Here is a 22,866-nt window from a genome sequence, read left to right on the forward strand (position 1 = left end):
CAGGGCAGTAAGAACATAGAAAAATACTTTAAGTTAAAAATGCTTCCCTAAAAAGATGTGTCTTAAGCCCAGATTTAAAGCTACAGAGGGAGTTTTCCTCCCTGAGACAAACATTTAGCTGGTTCCACAGACGAGGTGCTATTGCAGAGAAAGCTCTGTCACCGTAAGTACATAATCTAGTGTTCACAGGTTGCAATCTAGTTTTATCTGAGGATGAACGTGTGGTCCTACGTGAAGTTGAGTTAACCGTAAGCAATAGTTCACAAAGATAGCCTGGAGCTAGACTGTTTATACATTTAAAAACTAGCAGACAAATTTATATAGTATAAAACATTTGGAGAAACGGCTTAAAACATTAAAAGACTTCAAGCTTGAAGGTCTTTTAGGCATCTGAAAGCACACAACTTTGTGCAAAAAGGGTGTTTTCTGTCATTTTTCTCTTGCAACTTCGATGACCAACCAAGTCCAGATTTCCACAGTTTTGGTATTTCATGCATAGAAACAAGTATTATAAATACTGGTCTTTGTGACAACAAGAGTCTACCTCTGCAATTTACTGACTCAATTAAAAACTTGAGAGGACTGTTTATTTGCGTAAAACCTTTGCATCAGAGGTACCTTATGCCAACCATGTCAGCCAGCAATCAGCGCATTCATGCTTTATATTGCTACGGTATGTATGGGTTCGACTGTGCAGTAAATCACACGTAATTACTCTGGCTTTTTACAACACAAATGTAGGACTGTCTGTGAAATGATGCGTCTCTCTATATGCAGACCTATACTCTATTTATTGTTTGGTGACAACTTTAAAACAGTCATAGTGTATATAATTCTAAAACCGTGGCTGTTTACTGTTTAATGCTTAGCCTTTACTATCACTACTTAGTTACTTTTTTCTTGTGGCTCGCTTTTTACGTTACCCATATTATTTCATTGTGTGGTGACAACTGGAAACAGTCGTATGGTATCTAATTCTAAACCCTTGGCTTTTACTGTAAATCACTTTAAGCACCATACCGTTGCAGTGTGTGGTGATAACAGGAAACAGTCGTAGGGTATCTAATTCTGAAACCGTGGCTGTTTACTGCAAGTCATTTCGAATAGCATCTGTCCAGCTGGCGCCCCCAAAAGCAAATGTCAAATGTGACTTAATTTAAATTTTATACCTTTTTTATTCCTGGAGATTGCCTATCGAGAAACGGAATAAATTATTGGTAATGTTTTACGGTGGATCACACTATTTCCTTCAAGCAAAGCTGTAAACTCCTAAAAATGGATTATCTAGCAAAACATTACAGCAATCTGCACTTAACAATGCAAATTGAAATGATGGGATTCAAATGTCCCTATAAAATAGCATTCACTTCCAATAGCTAAACAAGTTTTCCTTATGGTTGATTTGCAGAAAAATATGTTTGTATCTGTTATACGCTTTATTCGGAGCATTCATTTTCAAAATAAACTGAATCAGCGGAGTGTGAAAATGAGCTCTCCTAATGTAAAAGAGTGAGAAGAAAACAAACCACTCATTTTATTAGACATACCACTCTTGCAAAGAGCCATAATATGGCAAAAAACTTTTTTGGGGCCAGAAAGACGGGTACTTTCAACTCGTTAAAGATTGACGTTCGTTCAAATTTCACTCAAAAGGAGTGACACAGATTGGCTTTCACTCTCAAAACTGACAACCACTCAGACAAGAGAACGAAAAGTCCACTCACGTCGTTACATAAAATGTGTTTTTGTTGAAAAACTGGGAAACCTTTAATTTCAAATTATGTTGCAACCACTCATCAAATAATATAACAGACATCTTTTATGGCTCCTTAACGCTGTAATGTGGCCGAGTTGTGAATGATACAGGCATGCACAAACACTTTACAGTAGATTTTGTCACTAGCAATATATCATTGCAAAGCTATATACCAAATTTAAAAACATTGGTCAGATAGCAGACATAAATTTTTGGGAGGAACTTGAACGCTATACTAGACCGAATTAGAAATGCACACCTACACGCTGCAATAGATTTTGTAATCAGCGAGCGTATCGTTGCGGTGCTACAACATACACATTGGCCAGTAATAGCTTTATTATAATAAACAGTTATAGCTGTATTGATAAAATAAATATAGCAGACATCTAGTTTTTGAAAGCGTCTGAATGCTATAATTTCACCGAGTTAGAAAATAATACGGGCACCCAAACACGCTACAATGGAAAAACCTTGGTCAGTAGAACATACATTATAAACTATTAGCTTACATTGTTAACATATTATAGCAGACATCTATTTTTTTGAAGGCATCTGAAAGCAATATTTTTACCGAGTTATAAATAATACGGGCACGCCAACACGCTACAATAGATTGTGTAATCAGCGAGCATATCATCTCAAAGCTACCACAACAACCTTGGCCATAAACTAGTAGCTAACATTGATAAAATATAGCAGACATATAGTTTCTGAAGGCATCTGAATCCAATAATTTGACCGAGTTATAAATAATACGGGCACGCAAACACGCTACAAAATATGTTGTAATCAGCAACGGATCATTGCGAAGCTACCACATAAACTATTACAAGGTCGCGCTGCATCAGTCTTTCCCCGTTCATGCATAATTAAATATCAAATCAATTTCAACGCGTGAAATTTTTTGTGTTACTTTTGCTAATATTTATCGAAGGCAATTTTAGCTGGGTCCGTCGCGTTTTTTTTACTGACTGGTGAAACAGACAAAAGCAACAAAAAGCACTCGCCAATCAAATCAAGCGAAGATAATTGCATGGTCGAAAGGGTAAAACAACAATGGACAAAATAGAACGAAAGCAAAATCGTTTGACCATAAATATGTCGTCATCGGTTCTTCTAGAAACCTTTACATTTTACTATTGCCATTTGTGACAAGTTATTGCTATGTACTGGCATTACCATAATACCGAAGTATTATATAGCGCACGTATCTACAAAATAAGGCACGGCGCTGAGTATATACAAACTTTCAGAAAGATAGGTTATTGAAGTGATGAGTTATGAGACCCAACTATTTTAGCACCTTATAATGGTTTACAAGGTGCTACGGCGCATACAGCAGCCACAGCCAGGAACACCGGGGCGAACCCCTTCTCTTAGGGATAAGTGCACTGTTTTTTTCTTACATGCGTTACACAGCACACGGGACCAACTGCTTTCTGTCCAATCCGAAGGACGAAGCAATGGTAAAGTGTCTTGCTGGGGATTCCACAACAATATTAATAATAATCATGGTAATAAAGACATATTGTATACCTGTATGTGCTTACAAGAAATACATTGTAGGGTGATTATTAAAGGCACTGGACACTATTGGTAATTGTCAAAGATCAGTCTTCTCACTTGGTGTATACAACATACACGTATGCATAAAAAAAAAAAACTGTGAAAATTTGAGCTCAATTGGTCGTCGAAGTTAAGATAACTATGAAAGAGAAAACACCCTTGTCGCACGAATTTGTGTGCTTTCAGATGCTTGATTTCGAGACATCAACTTCTAAATCTGCGGTCTCGAAATCAAATTTGTGGAAAATTACTTCTTTCTCGAAAACTGCGTCACTTCAGAGGGAGCTGTTTCTCACAATGTTTTATACTACCAACCTCTCCCCATTACTCGTTACCAAGTAAGCCTTTATGCTAATACTTATTTTGAGTAATTACCAATAGTGTCTCCACTGCCTTTAAGTATGAACCGCTATGGGGTGTTTTTGCAAATACTAAGAACATTTGAAAATTCGGCTTACCTTGTACGCATGCTCAGCTAGTTTGCTTTTCTGAAAAGAAAAAAAAAAAACGTTGTGAACTTTGATCATTTATAGGTGGTTGCAGACAACATGATCTGCATTTTTACGTTGAATATGTAAATTTTTGAGCACTGAAAATCAGCAGGGTGTTTGGGGGCCGATTTCATATCAGTTGCCCCAATTCAAAGAGTTGCTACTTAAGGTGAAAGAAGGCTTTACCAGATTAATGCTACAAGCCAAAGCAATCCGTTAATGGTATCCTGTGAATGGTTGGTAATGGTAGAACAACTGTATGCAATGATGTTTTCTGCTTAAGCAGCGATATGTAATGGGAACATTTGGGACGCTAGGTAACCAAGCTTTCCACTGGTCTTTGGTCTTACTAGAAGATGGACTACGCAGGCGACTAGCTTGAACATCTGACGTCACACGTGAGTAACGCCAGATACCAACCTGATCGGATGTTCGGATCCTTACAAATGTACCTTTGACCTCACGTTAATTTCAAACGGAGTTCGCAGTCAATTCACACGTATATATTATCACAGTGGAAAAAACAACACTACATGACGTACATAGCATTATGCACACATACTTTGTAAGCAGACGGTCGACAGTGCAACCTGACACTACATCACCCCAGACCAATCATGACACAACACAGAAGGCTTACGTCACAGGGCATTTATCCAATGAAATCGTCGGACCAGTGCATAGGGAACCAACCTCGTCCCCATGGTTTACTTTATTTTCAACCATGTTTACAATAGTAAACCCTGGTATGGAAGCTCCTTACTTGGTCCCTGATTGGACAAAGACTTTACAATATTAGAATATGTTCCATATTCATAGGTACAGCCAGCCGCCGGCAAACCAACAATGTACAAACAAGCTATTAAAAAAAAAAACGAGATTATGACGAAGATGTCAACTTTGAAAAGTAGCCAGACTATTTGAATTTGCATATGTACCCAACAATTTTGGATATGCAAATGATCCAATACCAGGGTGAGAGAGCGGTCAACCTTGTAACCGCTCGACACACCCCGGGGACGAGGTTGATAGGGAACCAGCCTATGTTAAAACTTACCCCATTGTGGTGGCTCTTGGTGACGCAGCACTTTCTGTAGCATCGCCTCGCAACCCGGATGATGGTACTTAGTGTGGGGATCACATTGAAGGGAGGTGGGACTGTTCCGCCAATGTGTAGGAAATGAACCCACATACGGGCACGTGCAAACTTCCATTCGGTATCAGAGTTTTCCTGTTGGGTGAAAATATCAAAGGTTTTCAATTCATTTCAATAAGACATCTGTTTAACATTGCCATCCTCATTGACAGAGACACACAGGCCTGTATGCTTCGTTGTTGCAAGGCATTTTCTCCTAAATCCATAAAATGACAGTCAACATGCAAGAGGAAAACATACAAACTACAAGTCCGAAACAAGATTTAAGAGCAACACATCTTTCTTTTAACATCTTATTCTTCAAATTGTTAAAAACATGCACTTGAATCAATCTGGGGTTTTTTCTAAGCTAACAATGAATAATGTTCCAAAATTAATAAATTCAACTAATTTTTTTAGTGATGTATCGTTCATCATGTCAGAGTTTCAAGGGATAACTAATCTACCCCATTTCCCCATTTTGATTGGTGAATATATTCAAATATATCTCGTTCATCCTTCGGCTGGGCTCTAGCAACAAGGGAAGGATAGTCCTATCCCCTCGACCTTTCGACAAGGTTTCGTAAACCCGATTCTTATTTTGTTCTCCGAAAAATATTCTATGTAAACCAAACAGCACAATTTTCATATTTTGAAACCAACTTTAAGAAAAGATGCTATATCACCTAAAAAGTCAAACATTAAAACTTGTAGTTAAAATTAACCTGGATTTGGGTTTTTTTTTTTTTTACAAAAAGGCTGCTCGTGATGCGAAGTGCACAAATTAAAGAACAGTGGGCATTTGATTAGATACAATCCTTATGTTTTCGTGCACTTTTAAAGTAACAGTCTCTTACCGGCGACTGCACACTCGTCAAGATTCATTGAAGAGTGACTGAATATAAATGGTACAGTGATGTACTCCAAGTGTTACTGTAATTGGCTAGACTTGTCATACACCATTATCAGTGAAATCACTGGACGAAAGAAACAGTGTTCAATTTCACGGTGAAGTTGTTTATATATTTAAATATTCCATTTGAGGTGGGAGTCGAAGTCTGGTTGAAAGTTGTGAGGAATAGTCTCTAGATAACGGTTTATAGCGAACAGGTCATGCGCATTTTAAAGTGTTATTTAAGGACACATTTGACTTAAGGACACATTTAAGGACACATTTGACTTAAGGACACATTTAAGGACACATTTGACTTGTAAAGTTGAGGTTATCACAAAGTGCTTGTCCTAAATGGATATTGAAAACACTTTCTACTGCAATGTAACAGCCCGAGCTCTCGCAAGCTAAAATTGAAATACTATGGAAAGCCAAAACTGCCAAAGAAAAACAACTAAACCACCAATTTTTTTTTTTAAATGTTCGAAAACAGTGTTGAATTTGTTTGAAGCAAGCAATATCATGAGATTAATTATTTCCATTGTAAATTGTAATCAACCTCTTTAAAGACACTGGACACTGTTGGTAATTGTCAAAGACCAGTCTTCTCACTTGGTGTATCTCAAAATATGCATTAAAAAAAAGAAACACCCTTGTCACACAAAGTTGTGTGCTTTCAGATGCTTGATTTGAGACCTCAAATTCTAAATCTGAGGTCTCAAAATCAAATTCGTAGAAAATTACTTCTTTCTCGAAAACTACGCCACTGGAGAGGGAGCCGTTTCTCACAATGTTTTATACATCAATAGCTCCCCATTACTTGTTAAGGTTTTATGCTAAAAACTATTTTGAGTAATTACCAATAGTGTCCACTGCCTTTAAAGCCATTTGACCCTTTCGGTTCAGAAAAAAAAATAAAAGTTCACAGATTTACAAATAACGTACAGGGTTTACAGAAGGCAATGGTGAAAGACTTCTCTTGAAATATTATTCCATGAAATGCTTTACTTTTTGAGAAAACAGCAAAACAATATAAATTCTCGTTAACGAGAATTACGGATTTATTTTAAACACAATGTCATGACACGGCGAAACGCGCAGAAACAAGAGTGGGTTTTATATTGATAACCGTATTTATAACGCGCCTTTTGCCAAAGGATACAAAGCGCCAGGTATTATTACTGCAAGGAGTGGGGGCGATTTCTGAGATAATATAAGACCTAATCCTTAAGCACAATGTAATGGTTTACAAGGTGCTGTGGCGCAATATGCTGCCAATCCAGCCAGGAACACCGGGGCGAACCCCTTCTCTTTTCGACAAGTGCACTGGGTTCTTTTACATGCGTTTAAACAACACATGGGACCAACGGCTTTACGTCCCATCCGAAGGACGAAGCAATGGTTATGTGTCTTGCTTAAGGACACAGGTGTCACGGTTGTTTTCTCCCGACTCCGATGACCGATTGAGCCTAAATTTTCACAGGTTTGTTATTTGATATAGAAGTTGTGATACACGAAGTGTGGGCCTTGGACAACACTGTTTACCGATAGTGTCCACTGCCTTTAAGTTCCATATACATGTACTCAGCTTAGTTTCCTTTCTTGTATTAATTCCTGCCTGGTTCCTTCTCTTTAAAACTCCTTCCTAATTGTTCTTAATTATACCACCTCCTTTTTAGTTTTATGATCATGTTATTATTTAAGTCCAACTTACTTTGAGTTTAATTGTTAAATTTTTTGGTGTGTTTACTGCTTTTATTTTTTACTATAATTGTTTCTTTTGTGTTCTTGTCTTGCATTTCAAAACAAGCCTTTCTGTCTTCTGTAAATGTTTAATATTGGTTTACTCCGTATCTATTGCATTACATTATTGTTTTGTTTGACTTTCATGACCAGTTCTTGATTGTCTTTGATTAAAAAAAAATTCATAATTGAATTGATATTGAAACCCTCTGGGGACACTGGGTTCTATAAATATGTGTCAACTTTGTTTTCTAAAATAGACAAATGGTGGAATATCTCACCTCAACACGTGTGTAAGTATTGCTCATCATCGCAATAAGAGCGTTCAGCATGACCACAACGGCAAACATCATGTAGAGAGCAAAGAGTATCTTGCCCACTGCCTCTGTGAAGTAATGCTTAGCAATGGATACATCGATGATGTCCAGACTCTCAAGCCCGAACAGTGACCAGAACAGGGTCAGCATGGACTGACCAACGCTGGTGAGAAGAAGAAGAACAACGAACTAGATATTAATGAAGTAATGCTTAGCAATGGATACATCGATGATGTCCAGACTCTCAAGCCCAAACAGTGACCAGAACAGGGTCAGCATGGACTGACCAACACTGGTGAGAAAAGTAAGATGAATAAACTAGATATTAATGAAGTAATGTTTGACAAGGGATACATTGATGATATCCAGACTCTCTAGCCAAAAGAGTGACCAGAAAAGGGTCAACATGGACTGACCACCGCTGGTGATAAAGAAAAATAACAAACTACATTGAGATATTAAATGAAGTAATGCTTAGCGAAGGGTACATCGATGTCCAGACTATCAAGCCCAAACAGTGACCAGAACAGGGTCAGCATGGACTGACCAACGCTGGTGAGAAGAAGAAGAACAACGAACTAGATATTAATGAAGTAATGCTTAGCAATGGATACATCGATAATGTCCAGACTCTCAAGCCCAAACAGTGACCAGAACAGGGTCAGCATGGACTGACCAACGCTGGTGACCAGAACAGGGTCAGAATGGACTGACCAACGCTGGTGAGAAGAAGAAAAACAACGAACTAGATATTAATGAAGTAATGCTAAGCAATGGATACATCGATAATGTCCAGACTATCAAGCCCAAACAGTGACCAAAACAGGGTCAACATGGACTGACCAACGCTGGCAAAAAGAAGAACAAAAAATCGACAATAGGTGTTTCAATTTTTTTTTAAAGTCAAGCCTTATACACTCGGTTCAAAGCGGACTGACCAACCCTAGTGAGAAGAAGTAAGAACAAAAAACCGTGACATTAAAATGCTTAAAGGCAGTGGACACCATTGGTAATTACTCAAAATAATGATTAGCACAAAACCATACTTGGTAACGAGTAATGGGGAGAGGTTGGTAGTAATAGTATAGAACATTGTGAGAAACGTCTCCCTCTGAAGTGGAGTAGTTTTCGAGAAAGAAGTAAACTTCCACGAATTTGATTTCGAGACCTCAGATTTAGAATTTGAGGTCTTGAAATCAAGCACCTGAAAGCACACCACTATGTGTGACAAGGGTGTTTTTTCTTTCATTATTATCTTGCAACTTCGACGACAAATTGAGCTTACATTTTTACAGGTTTGTTATTTTATATGTTGAGATACGACAAGCGAAAAGACTGGTCTTTGACAACTACCAATAGTGTCCAGTGTCTAATAAAAAAAAAATTGTTTTAAAATAAGGTAATACATTTCTAACTGCAAACCTGACAACAATTTAACAGAGTTGACCCGCATCCGGACCACGGATGACTCGGAATATGGACCCGGACTTAACCACATGTCGCCACCTCCCCCCCCCCCCTACCCCCGATTGCGAAGCAATGACACCTTTAAGGCATGTTGGAGATAATGTCACATTGCATTATGTCTCCGTTGCACTTGGAATACAAATTGTTATCAAAAGTAACAACGAATAATTGACTTTCACTCTTTAAGCCCGACGCGGCGGCCGTTTGGAGCCTCGTGGCTCTGATAGGGGGTAGACCTTTCACACCTCCCGTAGATGAGAGAAATCACCTTCAATTTAATGAGATTCTCTCTAAGTTGGGGAATAATGTGATCTATAGACTTTAGTCTAATGGACGTCATGTGACAGACAGTCATTAGAGTCATGCAATTAAATCCACTTTTGGAATTTGTCAAAGACCAGTATTTTTCACTTCTCAAAAAGAGCCACTCTACATGTAGCCCTTCTGACCAACTTTGGGTATTTTTCGGAACAAATCGAACAATTTTTAAAAAACTTTTAACCATGCCTGGGTAAATTTTCTCACATGATTTGCTAATGGTTTTTATTTTTAAAACTGCACACGATGGCTTTCATGAAACAAAACTGTTTTAAGACAAATCCCAGAAAACCCCCCAAAACGAAACAGAACGAATTACGGGCAACCAAATATTTGGGCCTAAGATTCGTAGAGCTGATTAAAGGCACTGGGTACCTATGGTTATTGTCAAAGACCCCAACATAATGTGCATAAAGAAATAAAAAATCTGAGAAAATGTTGGCTTTAAACAGCCATCAAAGTTGCAAGAGAGTTATGAACGAAAAACCCATAATTTGTGTGTGCTTTCAGATGCCTACCAAAATATTCAATGACTTCGGGTCCGATGCCTTTTTAATATTTGAGTGATAAAATACCTCTCTTTCTAAATCATGTTGCTTTAGAGATGGCCGTTTTTCACAATAATTTTTCCTGTCATAAGCTCTCCATTGCCCCGAAACAACAGCTCTCGTTTGCTCAAAACCAAAAGGTTTTTTATTAATAATTATTTAGAGTAATGGTGTTCACCCAGTGCCTTAAAGCCAATGGACCCTCTCTGAACAGAACAAAAATTAAAAGGTACATGTACATGTGTAAGACGTTTACAAATAACTCGAGTTTACAAAAGGAAATGGGGAAAAGATTTCACTTGAAAGATTACTCCATGAAATGCTTTACTTGAAAAAAAAACCCAATTAAAACAATTATCCACTCTCCATATCGAGAATAACAGATTTATTTTAAACACATGCCACAACACGGCGAAACGTGCAGAAACAGTGGGCTTTCCCGTTATTTTCTCCCGACTCCGATGACCGTTTGAGCCTAAATTTTCACAGGTTTGTTATTTTAGATATAAGTTGTGATACACGAAGTGTGGGCTTTTGGACAAAACTTTTTTCCGATGTTGTGCGAATGCTTTAAAAAGGAACATAGAAATTGTAGAGAACCGTTCCCCAATAAGTTGCGCCAAATAACAACGTTGTCTTGAGTCGTCTGTAAAAGTACATGCAGAGATTTATCAAATTGACAGCACTTTCTGATGTCTAGTGGAGACTTCACAAGTTAATTAAGGGCTGATTCATTTTAATTGAGGATTGTCCCCCATAAGCTTGGGCGATATCGATTTATTTTATTCACGATATATCGCCGACAATATATCGCGATATTCGATATAATCGCGATTAATGAAATTTGACATCATCAGTCTTCAAACTCCAAGTGAAAGTTGTAGAAGAGACAGTCATGGCATATCAGAGGTGTTCTAATGACCTATTCTTCTGGTTTTACTCCAAACCTATGGGGTGCAAGATGTCTCAGATAGCGATATTTAATCGATATTGCGATATATTGCGATATATCGCGATTATCGCGATTATTGCGATATATCGCGATATATCGATATTTCTATTAAAACCAAATCCATCCGATATCGAAATCGTTTCCAAATTAATATCGCGATATTCGATAATATCGTGATATCGCCCAAGCTTAGTCCCCCATGGGTTCGGTAGTCTACGGATATGCATTAGTACCACTCAACCATTTCCCCCCTTTGAAAATAATATCTCAATCGGATTAAAATCTTCAAATAGGGAACTGACTAAAAAAGTCATAAAGAGCCTTTCGAAATCATTTGAAAGAAGAAAAACAAAAAAACACATCGTCCCCGCTAAAATTGTCCAAATCGGATTAAAATATGTAGGGAACTGGCTGCGGAATTCAAAAGAGCAGTTCGAAATCAGGAAAACAAGAAGCGATTCACCAGAAGAAGAAAAAATTTTTTCGTATTATTAGTTTAAATTATTCTCTATATGGTTAACCTTCAACTGGAATTCCTTCCGTGCTTAAACAATAAATATTCAAACGGGGATACAGATTTACAAACGTGGGTCTTCTTTCGTTTGGAGACAAATAAACCTTTGTACTGATGACGTCACAATTTGTAAAGTCACAGAAGCAAAATGTTAAGGGCACCATTGTGTCTCTGAACATCTGTCGGAAATACAGCACTTAAAGCCATTTGTACACTTTCGGCACAGAAAAAAAAAAAAAAGTTCACAGATTTACAAATAATTTACAGGATTTACAGAAGGTAATGGTGAAAGACTTCTCTTGAAATATTGTTCCATGAAATGCTTTACTTTTTGAGAAAACATTAAAACAATATCAATTCTCGATAGCGAGAATTACGGATTTATTATAAACACATGTCATGACACGGCGAAACGCGCGAAAACAGGAGTGGGTTTTCCCATTATTTTCTCCCGACTCCGATGACCGATTGAGCCTAAATTTTCACAGGTTTGATATTCTCCCGACTCCGATGACCGATTGAGCCTAAATTTTCACAGGTTTGATATTTTATATAATAAGTTGTGATACACAAAGTGTGGGACATAGCCAATACTGTTTACCGAAAGTGTATAATGGCTTTAAGCTGCAGCAAGAAAAACCGTGACGTCATCAATATAGTAGTCTTTATTTGTCTACTTCCATAGTTACTCAGTACAATCCAAAGGTTATAACTAAATGTCAGAGGGCAATTATTTCCTAAAAAAAGGACACAAGTGCTGGGATCGAGATTGGAACCCAAATTGTAATAACTCGGTCACCACAACTTGAATTCGGTGGGCAGACCTCTCGGCCAGGCGACAAGCTTTCGTCACTAAAGCTTTTATCTTTTGAAATAAACGGGAAATTAAACAACAAACATGGTTGTCCCACAACTTTCAATCAACGGTTATCCACCATTCTATAGTTCTAATAACTTGGGGTAGACTTCTTGGCAATGAAAGAACAACTGTGAACAAAAAATGAAGAAACTCAATAAACTATGTACTAGATAACAACATGATTTAAATACTGTTATTAAAGTTTACTAAAATGAAAGACTGAACTGATTTTGTTTGCAGACTTGCAAGTCTGCAAACAGCTCACGGGTTTTCCTGACACTTTCGTTTTTGGACAAATAAATGTTAACGTGTGTTTTTTGTCCAAATACAATACTAACATTGATCGTAAAAACCATGAAAGCACCAGGGCAATTGATTCTGACTAAGATGTGAAAAAGAAAACTGAAAGAAAAAAAAAGAAAAAAATTGTCACTACAGTGGAGAGTTAAAACTGTGTCAAAGTGTGGACCAGAGAACAAAAGAAAAAAACATTTCAATATCAGATTCCAAAATATAAATGGACTATATAAAAGTCAATCATTATCAACGAAAAAATTTGGAAAGTGAATAATTTTGTTTGGAAACTTACTCATAAAATGGACCCGGCCTGCAATCCTCAGCATTCTCGGCAACACACCGTGTGAACTCGATCTCCTGGTATGCTTGATAAATCTGGTTCAATCCCAGCGAGAAGGCAAACCATACAATAATGAACACCATAATGAACTTCCCAATATCAAACAGCATCCCTCCAAGTGAGATCTGCAGAGGCCCAACCAACTGACTGGAGACTGTTAGAATCAGAAGGCGAAGGAAGGTTACGACGGTAGCGATTGCGAAGACTGCGTCAGCGACAAGAGCGGGGTGGAACGGGTCAAAATCAGGCACCTCGGTACCCTCGCTTTCCGCATCAACTCCGGAGGTATCACCACCAGCGCAGCTAACATCCTTAAGGATAACATCCAGAAGTCTGTCCAGCTCGGTTCGGATGCTCCCATCGATTTGGGACTCGGTGAGATTGATGGCTCCGGAGATGTAATCCTTTAAGAGGGATACGTTAGCAACCTGAGGAATAGGGGTTGATGAGTCTAGGTTAACTGGGCTTAGAGTGGTGATTGGTAGGTCCGTGTTCGGTCCTGTTGATAGTATACTGCCCGTTGGTTGGAGTCCGGTTCCTGAGTTTGCATTGTAGGAGCGCTCCAGCTGTAATGATAAATTTAAGAACCATAAGTTAAAAATGCTTCTTGTATAAAACCGAGTAAATTTATTTATTTTAACGAGTGTAAACAGAGCGTAATATATAATACTATAGTCTGATGGTATATAATTTTTACACAATTGGTTCCAAAGCACACACACAAATGTGATGAAGATGGTTCTGGTTTAATCGAGTATGGAATGAGTTGAATCAAGATAAGGTACGAATTAAATCAATATAATATAAGATATCAGTTGAGTTAAATCAAGATAAGGTACGAGTTGAATCAAGATAAGGTACGACTTGATTCAAGGATAATAAGGTCTGAGTTGAACCAAGATAAGGAATGAGTTGAAACAAGATAAGGTACGAGTTGAATCAAGGATGATAGGGTATGAGTTGAATCAAGATAAGGTACGAGTTGAATCAAGGATGCTAAGGTATGAGTTGAATCAATATAAGGTTAAGAGGTTAATCAAAATAAGATAAGAGTTTGAATCAAGATAAGGTATGTTTGAATCAATATAAGGTTAAGAGGTTAATCAAAATAAGGTACGAGTTGAATCAAGGTGGTTGGTACTAGTTGAATCAAGGATGATAAGGTATTGAGTTGAATCAAGCTAAGGTGATGAGGTTAATCAAGATAAGATAAGAGTTTGAATCAAGATAAGGTATGTATCAAGGTAAGGTAAGAGTTGAATCAATGTAAGGTAAGAGTTGAATCAAGATAAGGTTTGGTTGAATCAAGATAAGGTTTGGTTTGAATCAAGATACGGTACGAGTTGAATCAAGATAAGGTTTGGTTTGAATCAAGATAAGGTACGAGTTGAATCAAGATAAGGTTTGGTTGAATCAAGATAAGGTACGAGTTGAATCAAGATAAGGTTTGGTTGAATCAAGATAAGGTTTGGTTGAATCAAGATAAGGTACGAGTTGAATCAAGATAAGGTTTGGTTGAATCAAGATAAGGTTTGGTTTGAATCAAGATAAGGTACGAGTTGAATCAAGATAAGGTTTGGTTTGAATCAAGATAAGGTACGAGTTGAATCAAGATAAGGTTTGGTTTGAATCAAGATAAGGTACGAGTTGAATCAAGATAAGGTTTGGTTGAATCAAGATAAGGTACGAGTTGAATCAAGATAAGGTTTGGTTGAATCAAGATAAGGTTTGGTTGAATCAAGATAAGGTACGAGTTGAATCAAGATAAGGTTTGGTTGAATCAAGATAAGGTTTGGTTTGAATCAAGATAAGGTACGAGTTGAATCAAGATAAGGTTTGGTTTGAATCAAGATAAGGTTTGGTTTGAATCAAGATAAGGTACGAGTTGAATCAAGACAAGGTTTGGTTTGAATCAAGATAGGGTACGACTTGAATCAAGACAAGGTTTGGTTTGAATCAAGATAAGGTACGACTTGAATCAAGATAAGGTATGAGTTGCATTAAAATAAGGTACAAGTTGAATCAAGGTGGTTGGTACTAGTTGAATCAAGGATGATAAGGTATTGAGTTGAATCAAGCTAAGGTGATGAGGTTAATCAAGATAAGATAAGAGTTTGAATCAAGATAAGGTATGTATCAAAATAAGGTAAGAGTTGAATCAAGATAAGGTTTGGTTGAATCAAGGTAAGGTATGAGTTAAATCAAGATAAGGTTCATGAGTCAAGAGGTTATAAGGGTTTGAATCAAGATAAGGTCTGGTTTGAATCAAGATAAGGTCTGGTTTGAATCAAGATAAGGTCTGGTTTGAATCAAGATAAGGTATGAGTTAAATCAAGATAAGGTACGAGTTGAATCAAGCTAAGGTTTGGTTTGAATCAAGGTAAGGTATGAGTTAAATCAAGATAAGGTTTATAAGGTTATAAGGGTTTGAATCAAGATAAGGTCTGGTTTGAATCAAGATAAGGTACGAGTTGAATCAAGATAAGGTTTGGTTTGAAACAAGATACAGTATGAGCTGAATCAAGATAAGGTTATGAGGTTTATCAAGATAAGATAAGAGTTGAATCAAGATAAGGTACGGTTAAATCAACGCTGACAAGGTGTGAGTTAAATCAAGATAATGTCTGGTTTTATAAAATACAGTCATATAGGTTGCTATAGACGCCTACCTGTAAATAACTGATGAGGGTTAACACCATGTACGACCAGAAGAGTGCCAAAATGGCGAAGTCAAGAATATTGGCTCCGTCCCTCAAATAGGAGCTCACACCCCCCTTCCAAATGGCATTAATCTCCGCCCACGTCATTCCTATAGCAAAAGGAGTCATTATAAAAAACGAATTGTAATCAACAATAATAATTATTTCATAGTTTTGGTTAAATTATGGTGCAGTTAAAATTGATAACTGCAATAAACACTAGTTCATTGCAGTTATGAATTATAACTATTTATTTTATTGCTGTTGGAATGGTATTGTTTCAGTTCGTATTAGTACAAGTCCTCTAGCCTTTTGCTTGTTAATCTATTGTATTTTCAATGGTGATATAGGCAAACGTTTTTAGCAAGGATCCCTTGCGTTATTCGAGCATGGTTGCGAAATTGCACCTCGTGCAAGGTTCAAAGAACGGTAAATTTGCGAGTTCGCTTAGGGACCTTGGACAGTCCAAACATTATTTCCTTTTCACACAAAGTGCAATTATTTGTAAAACTTCACAACCATGCTAAAATTAAGCAAGGGACCACTGCTAAAGTATGCTGTCGTGTGAAAAGGACTGTATAGTTTGACTGTGTGCAAAATTCCACGCTTGTATCATCAAAGGTACAATCCAGTCACCACCTATAAAAGCTAAATCTTAAATCTAAAAGCATGAGTCGGTCGCCTGCATGCCCTCACTGCATGCCCTCACTCTTTGTATATTTGTATATTTCTGTAAAATGTTATATTTATTTTTACGAAATTTGTAATGTTTTATTTTTGTTGTCTATTGTTGTTATGTCTCTACTTGTATGTATTCTTTTTCTACACAGGAAAGACAGGTTTCATGTTTTTTTTATTGTTAAAATATATATTGTTAATCTTAAATCTTTAAATAAATAACTAAATCTCCCAACATGCATCTTAGGTTCCCTTCCTTTGTAATCCAACCACATCCAATTCTCAATCCTTGTTACAATTATTTTGTAATGCGTCTGCTTGAACTGTTCTTCCTTCTTGTCGCTAATTATGAACTCGTTGTATTTCCTCTGATCTTTCTTGTGTCAGAGTAGCTGTCATGTCTTGTTCGTCTGGCCATTTGTTTCTTTGTCTGTCTGTCTGTCTGTTTTTTTTTTTTTTATAAGCCTGTTTATCAAAACAGCCCACTACTCTATTTTTTTACATTAATCCTGTTTGCTGCTACTTAAAATTATGCTTTACTCCAAAGTTACATGTTATTGCCGATATTTATCCTGAATGTATGGAAATTAATGGGCACATGTATTTAAAAAAAAGAAATTGAACCCAAATAAATTTACATTCTAACCATTATGATTATTTGTGTAGACTGTTTTGTCTTCCGTAAATGCTGAACGATATAACTACTGTAGCGTGCACAACAGTGCCAACCAAACAGACATAATTTCGTGTTTAATCATTAGCTCAGTGGTGCATGACAGAGATATGGCAGCAAGTGACAAAATATTTCATTTTTTTTTCATTTTAATTCACACCATTGGAGAAAGAGGCAATCAATATTTGATAAGCTTGCATCTGAAAGATTCAACGATCGTTTAATTATGTAGATAAATTGATGCGAAACCGTAAAGATTAAATATTATTTTTTCGAAAGGGAATGGTACATTTTATTGTTTTGCTGATTGAAGCACCCCCAGGCATGTTTTTATATGGTCTGTTTGTCTCCTTTGTTTGTTTAGAATGATCTTCCCGTCAACCGTTAAACTCCAAGTTTGTAACAGCCAATCTCTCTCAGACAAGCACTGGTTCACCGTTGATTATGAATTACACCAATCACAGCAATAGTGAAATCAGTAACTAGATGACAATACATATTATCGTAATTATGAAATCAGCGGTTAGCTAGGTAGGATAGGAACCCACACTATGGCCCGTTGCAAAACGACAACTTCGGCTTTGGATTCGGCTCAGGCTAGCTTGGCCCCGCCGGTTGTTTCGACAATTGCGCTTGATTTACGTATATGCGCTCAGGGCTTCAGACGAGAGAACGGAGCCTCAGGCCGAATCCAAAGACGAAGCCGTAGTTTCGAAAAGGCCCTTTCTCTTCTGTCGTTTGGTGTATTCTGGTGAATGCTTGCCCTTGTTAAAAGGATCATTACAGAATTGGTAAAAGAAAATAGATTTACATATAAAAATACACGGTTTAATAATGATAATAGTGTAAAGAAAACATTTCTGTCTGAAATGTCATAATCATTTGAAGAGAAATAAACAACATTAATTTCTCGTTTGGAGTTTATCGCTCAGTGAGCGTTTTTATTGATTTTCTTTTTTTGAATCGCTTGCAACCAAAATATGTTTTTTCACAATTTTCTTGTGACCCAGATGGCCAGTTTATGCATGGTGGATTTCATAAAGTGCTTTAAAGCCATTGGACACTTTCGGTAAACAGTATTGTCCAAAGGCCCACACTTCATGTATCACAACTTATATATAAAATAACAAACCTGTGAAAATTTAGGCTCAATCGGTCATCGGACGAGAAAACCCTAACTTGTTTTTGCACGTTTCGCTGTGTCATGACATGTGTTTACTATAAATCCGTAATTCTTGTATTCGAGAATTGATAATTGTTTTAATGTTTTTCTCAAAAAGTAAAGCATTTCATGGAATAATATTTCAAGAGAAGTCTTTTACCATTACCTTCTGTAAACCCTGTAAGTTATTTGTAAATCTGTGAGTTTTTCTTTTTCTTTTCTGTTCCGAAAGTGTATAATGGCTTTAAACTGCCAGCAACTGATTCGTTTGCAAAAAAAAAAAAATCTGTTATGTTACTTTAAGAATATAGAGGACCCGATTGTCTCTATTATTTATATTATTGGTTTATTCAAAAACATTCAAATTTAGCAGCCATATACTATAATCACAGAAAAACATTAAAGTCACCTGGAAGTGGTGTTTTTTCACTAATATATTTTTTTGCTTTTGTCACTAATATATGTGTTTTGATGAGTGGAATGTAAATAGACAGTTAACTAAGGTTTTAAAAAATCAGTTCTTATGTTATTTACAAATTTAAGAGTAGACCCGACCCGAGAGGGCGCTGTTCGTGACGTCAATCGATGCAGACTTTTTGTTTTGTTTTCTTCCGGCAATGCCGACCAGGTGTATTGCTGCTGAATGCAGAAAAACACTTTTTGAAATGTACCAACTCACGACTTGGACGTACATGTACTTTGCACGTGTGTTTACTATACGCATTGCAGGCAAAGTCTGCCTCGATTGACGCCACAAAAGGGGTAGGCGGAGTCAGCCCCCCAAACAACTTTCTATATTTTTTGTAACATATAAATCGTGACAAACAATTACTAAAAAAATTGTTTTATTGTTCGTAAGCATATACTCTTATGTTTGACAGAAACAAAAGTCTGTTTCCAGGTGACTTTAAGAAATGTTACTTTAAGAATATAAAGGACCGGTTTGTCTCTATTATTGTTATTATTGGGCTATTAATAGCATTCAAATTTGGCAGCCAGATTCTGAAATGCGTTTAAAATTACAGAGCATAAACAAATATATTATACTATTTAAAAATTACAGAAAAACATTAAGAATTTCAAAACATGAAATGTCCAAAGACTAAAACATTACTGGGAAGTGTTGTACCCATACTCACCAATAATCCATAGCAGTATAAGGATGTTGACGACCAGTGGGACCTGACTAAACTGTCCTGGTGACCCTTGACCTGTGATGATATCTTCTGTAGTGATGGATGGAGGGACGATGGTGGTGATAAGGAGGAAGACGAGGAACGTCATCCTGGAGGCTATGTCCATCAGGAATTTGACGTATCTATCAATCAGAAATCAATCAATATATCAATTATTCAGCTGTCCATCAGAAATGTGACGTATCTATCAATCAGAAATCAATCAATATCTCGATTATCTAGCTGTCAATCAGAAATTTGACCTATCTATCAATCAAAAATCGATCAATATATCGATTATTTAGCTGTCCATCAGGAATTTGACGTATCTATCAATCAGAAATCAATCAATATCTCGATTATTTAGCTGTCAATCAGAAATTTGACCTATCTATCAATCAAAAATAGATCAATATATCGATTATTCAGCTGTCAATCAGAAATGTGACGAATCTATCAATCAGAATCAATCAATATTTCGAATATTTTGCTGTCCACCGGAAATTTGACGTATCTATCAATCAGAATCAGTCTAATTATCTTGCTGTCCATCAGGAATTTGACGTATCTATCAATCAGAATAAATCAATATATCGACTAGTTTGCTGCTCATCAGATATGCCTATAACTCTTTCTTTGTAATTTTCTTTTTACATTTTTACTGTCATGCGCCTTCGAATAGGCTGGTCCTGGAGATAGCACAATAATCCACTACAAAACAACTCAAAGCCAATTTTCATATAAAGAGCTTTGATTCCTTAAAAGTCAATCGATTTTGTGATTGAAAAGACTTAAAGATAGATGATAGATAGATAGATAAAATTGTTTATTAAAAAACTGTCCTCACAGCACAAAGGCTGCATTACAACAGTTTTACCTTTTCAAATATTGCAAGGTGGAAAATTTAAGCCACAATTTTTTCATTTGAAAACATTGCACATTGAAAATTAAAGTTAAAGCAAAGAACATGATTTTTGATGATGACTGTTGATACGCATTACTAAATGTCTTTACTGGTAAATTGTCAAAGATCAGTAATCTCACTTGGTGTATCCCAATGCATAAAATAACAGATCTGTGAAAATTTGGGCTAAATTGGTTGTCGAAGTTGTGCTTTCAGATGCCTGAAAAGACTTCAGATGTTCAGGCCTATAGATGTCTTTCTCAGTTTGGGGTGAAAATTACCTCTTTATCTAAAAATGCTTCAGACGGAGCCGTTTCTCACAATCTGTTATACTATAAACAGCTCTCCATTGCTCATTACCAAGTAAGGTGATATCTTCAAATATATGTTACCAAAAGTGTCCAGTGCCTTTAAAAGAAAAATGTACAAAATACTTACGGAGTGCTCAAAAAGTTTAACAATTTGCCGCTGGACAGAAAAATAAAGACGAACGATGTAAATGGATACACGAGCATGATGACTAGAGAAAGTAGTAACTGCTTGAAAAGAGACCAGTCACGCATGAACGACATCTGCCCGTAAAAACGTTTGATAAGTAGCTGCTGGCAGTGGGGATGGGCCACAAACTGTAAAAAAGGAGACACGAAAAGAGACTAACTGTTAAATTAAATACAACATGGGCCTTGTCTGAACGAGGCAACTTTGACATGCAACTTTATAGAGGCATCTGGATGTGCCACAAACTGTAAAAAAGAAGACACGAAAAGAGACTAACAGTTACAATCGTACAACCTGGTCACGAAAACATTTTAATGGGAAATCACTTTAATGCCATATATTTATTCGTCAAATAATATGGCAAGGTCAAATTGAAGTCATTATTTTTTGCTGACATAATAACGAACTTCGCACAAACGCGCAACAACATGGACAGGGACACTTTTTTCAAGAAACCATTTCCAAATACATGTATTAAAGTTGTTGCAATATTTGTCAAAAGTTTCCATCTTCTTGTGGCAAACCAGCCCCATAGTCTCTATTCATGTATTTTTCACTTCACTTGTTTATTTTCCTGTTTGTTGTGTTGCCACTTAGCCATCGAGAAAGACTCTGCTGAGGTCGAAACGTCAGGACATTAACTATATTTTTCAAATATAAGCTAGGTCCTTTTGGTTGGTAAGCATGCAGTTTGCAACAGCTAATTACATTTCCTCAAAATAATGACAGGTATAAGTACTTCTTTAAAGGCACTGGACACTATAGGTAATTACTCAAAATAATTACAAAATCTGACTGAGTAACGAGAAATGGAGGTCTGTTGATAGTATAAAGTATTGTGAGAAACAGCTCCATCTGAAGTAACGTAGTTTTCCACGAATTTGATTTCGAGACCTTAGATTTAGAATTTGAGGTCTCGAAATCAAGCAGCTGAAATCTCACAACTTCGTGTGACAAGAGTGTTTTTTTCTTTCTATATTATCTCGCAACTTCGACGACCGATTGAGCTCAAATTTTCACAGGTTTGTTATTTTAGGCATATTGTTGAGATACACTGAGTGAAAAGACTGGTCTTTGACAATTACTAATAGTGTCCAGTGTCTTTAACTATGTTTTTCATTTATACCATAGGTCCGTTTGGCTGGTTATGCAGTTTGCAACAGCTAATTACACTTTCTCAAAATAATGACAGGTAGTACTTCTTTAACATTCATGTGACTTCAGCAGCATCTTATTATGCATTAAAAAACCACAAAATGCTTTTAAAAAAAGGAAATCTAATCTGATAAAGGCACTTTGTAATTTATTACTCCATTAGCAAGGGAGTGAATTTCGTATCATCTATCGTAAAGGCACTGTAATTGACCTGAATTGAAAAGGCTTTATGGTAAGTTACAAACATAGTAAAGTACAATTTACTGTATGGGGCACAATGTTTAATGCTTTATGATAAGAAATGTAAAAATCAGGTACATAGTGCATCATTCTACACAGTCAATCCCAACCCTCCTACTGTCTAACCATTCAATATCATCTACCGTGGTTTTGAGTGATAGATAAATTATATGTGGTGAATGCATCCACACAGTCTTCTTCTATCTGACCATTTAATATCCACTGTGGTTTTGAATAACTTTGCAGCCTGCAATATGATTTTTGTTTGTGGTGAATGCATCCACAGGGTCAACCCTCCTACTGTCTGACCATTTAATATCATCCACTATGGTTTTGAATGATAGATAACTTTGCAGCCTATACAGTGATATCATGTGGTGAATGCATCCACACAGTCAACCCTCCTACTACCTGACCATTTAATATCATCCACTGTGGTTTTGAGTGATAGATAAACTTTGCACATGCAGTATGATATCATGTG

At 36.7% G+C, this 22,866-nt stretch overlaps 1 protein-coding gene across 2 annotated transcripts in view; it reads right to left on the minus strand.

Annotated features, from left to right (window-relative positions):
• The window catches only part of LOC117301379 (short transient receptor potential channel 5-like), an 81,154-nt gene that overhangs the window by 25,521 nt on the left and 32,767 nt on the right, over window positions 1-22,866 (minus strand). For both annotated transcript variants that reach the window (XM_033785325.1, XM_033785326.1), the window contains 7 exons: window positions 20,928-21,115; window positions 19,550-19,728; window positions 15,868-16,007; window positions 13,151-13,764; window positions 7,868-8,066; window positions 4,874-5,047; window positions 3,784-3,813 (listed from right to left, as the gene is read on the minus strand). In XM_033785325.1, the coding sequence (XP_033641216.1) occupies window positions 3,784-3,813; window positions 4,874-5,047; window positions 7,868-8,066; window positions 13,151-13,764; window positions 15,868-16,007; window positions 19,550-19,728; window positions 20,928-21,115 (1,524 nt within the window). The remainder of the gene's footprint in view (window positions 1-3,783; window positions 3,814-4,873; window positions 5,048-7,867; window positions 8,067-13,150; window positions 13,765-15,867; window positions 16,008-19,549; window positions 19,729-20,927; window positions 21,116-22,866) is intronic.

Source organism: Asterias rubens, chromosome 17 (genome assembly GCF_902459465.1).
Source record: "Asterias rubens chromosome 17, eAstRub1.3, whole genome shotgun sequence".
NCBI lineage: Eukaryota > Metazoa > Echinodermata > Asteroidea > Forcipulatida > Asteriidae > Asterias > Asterias rubens.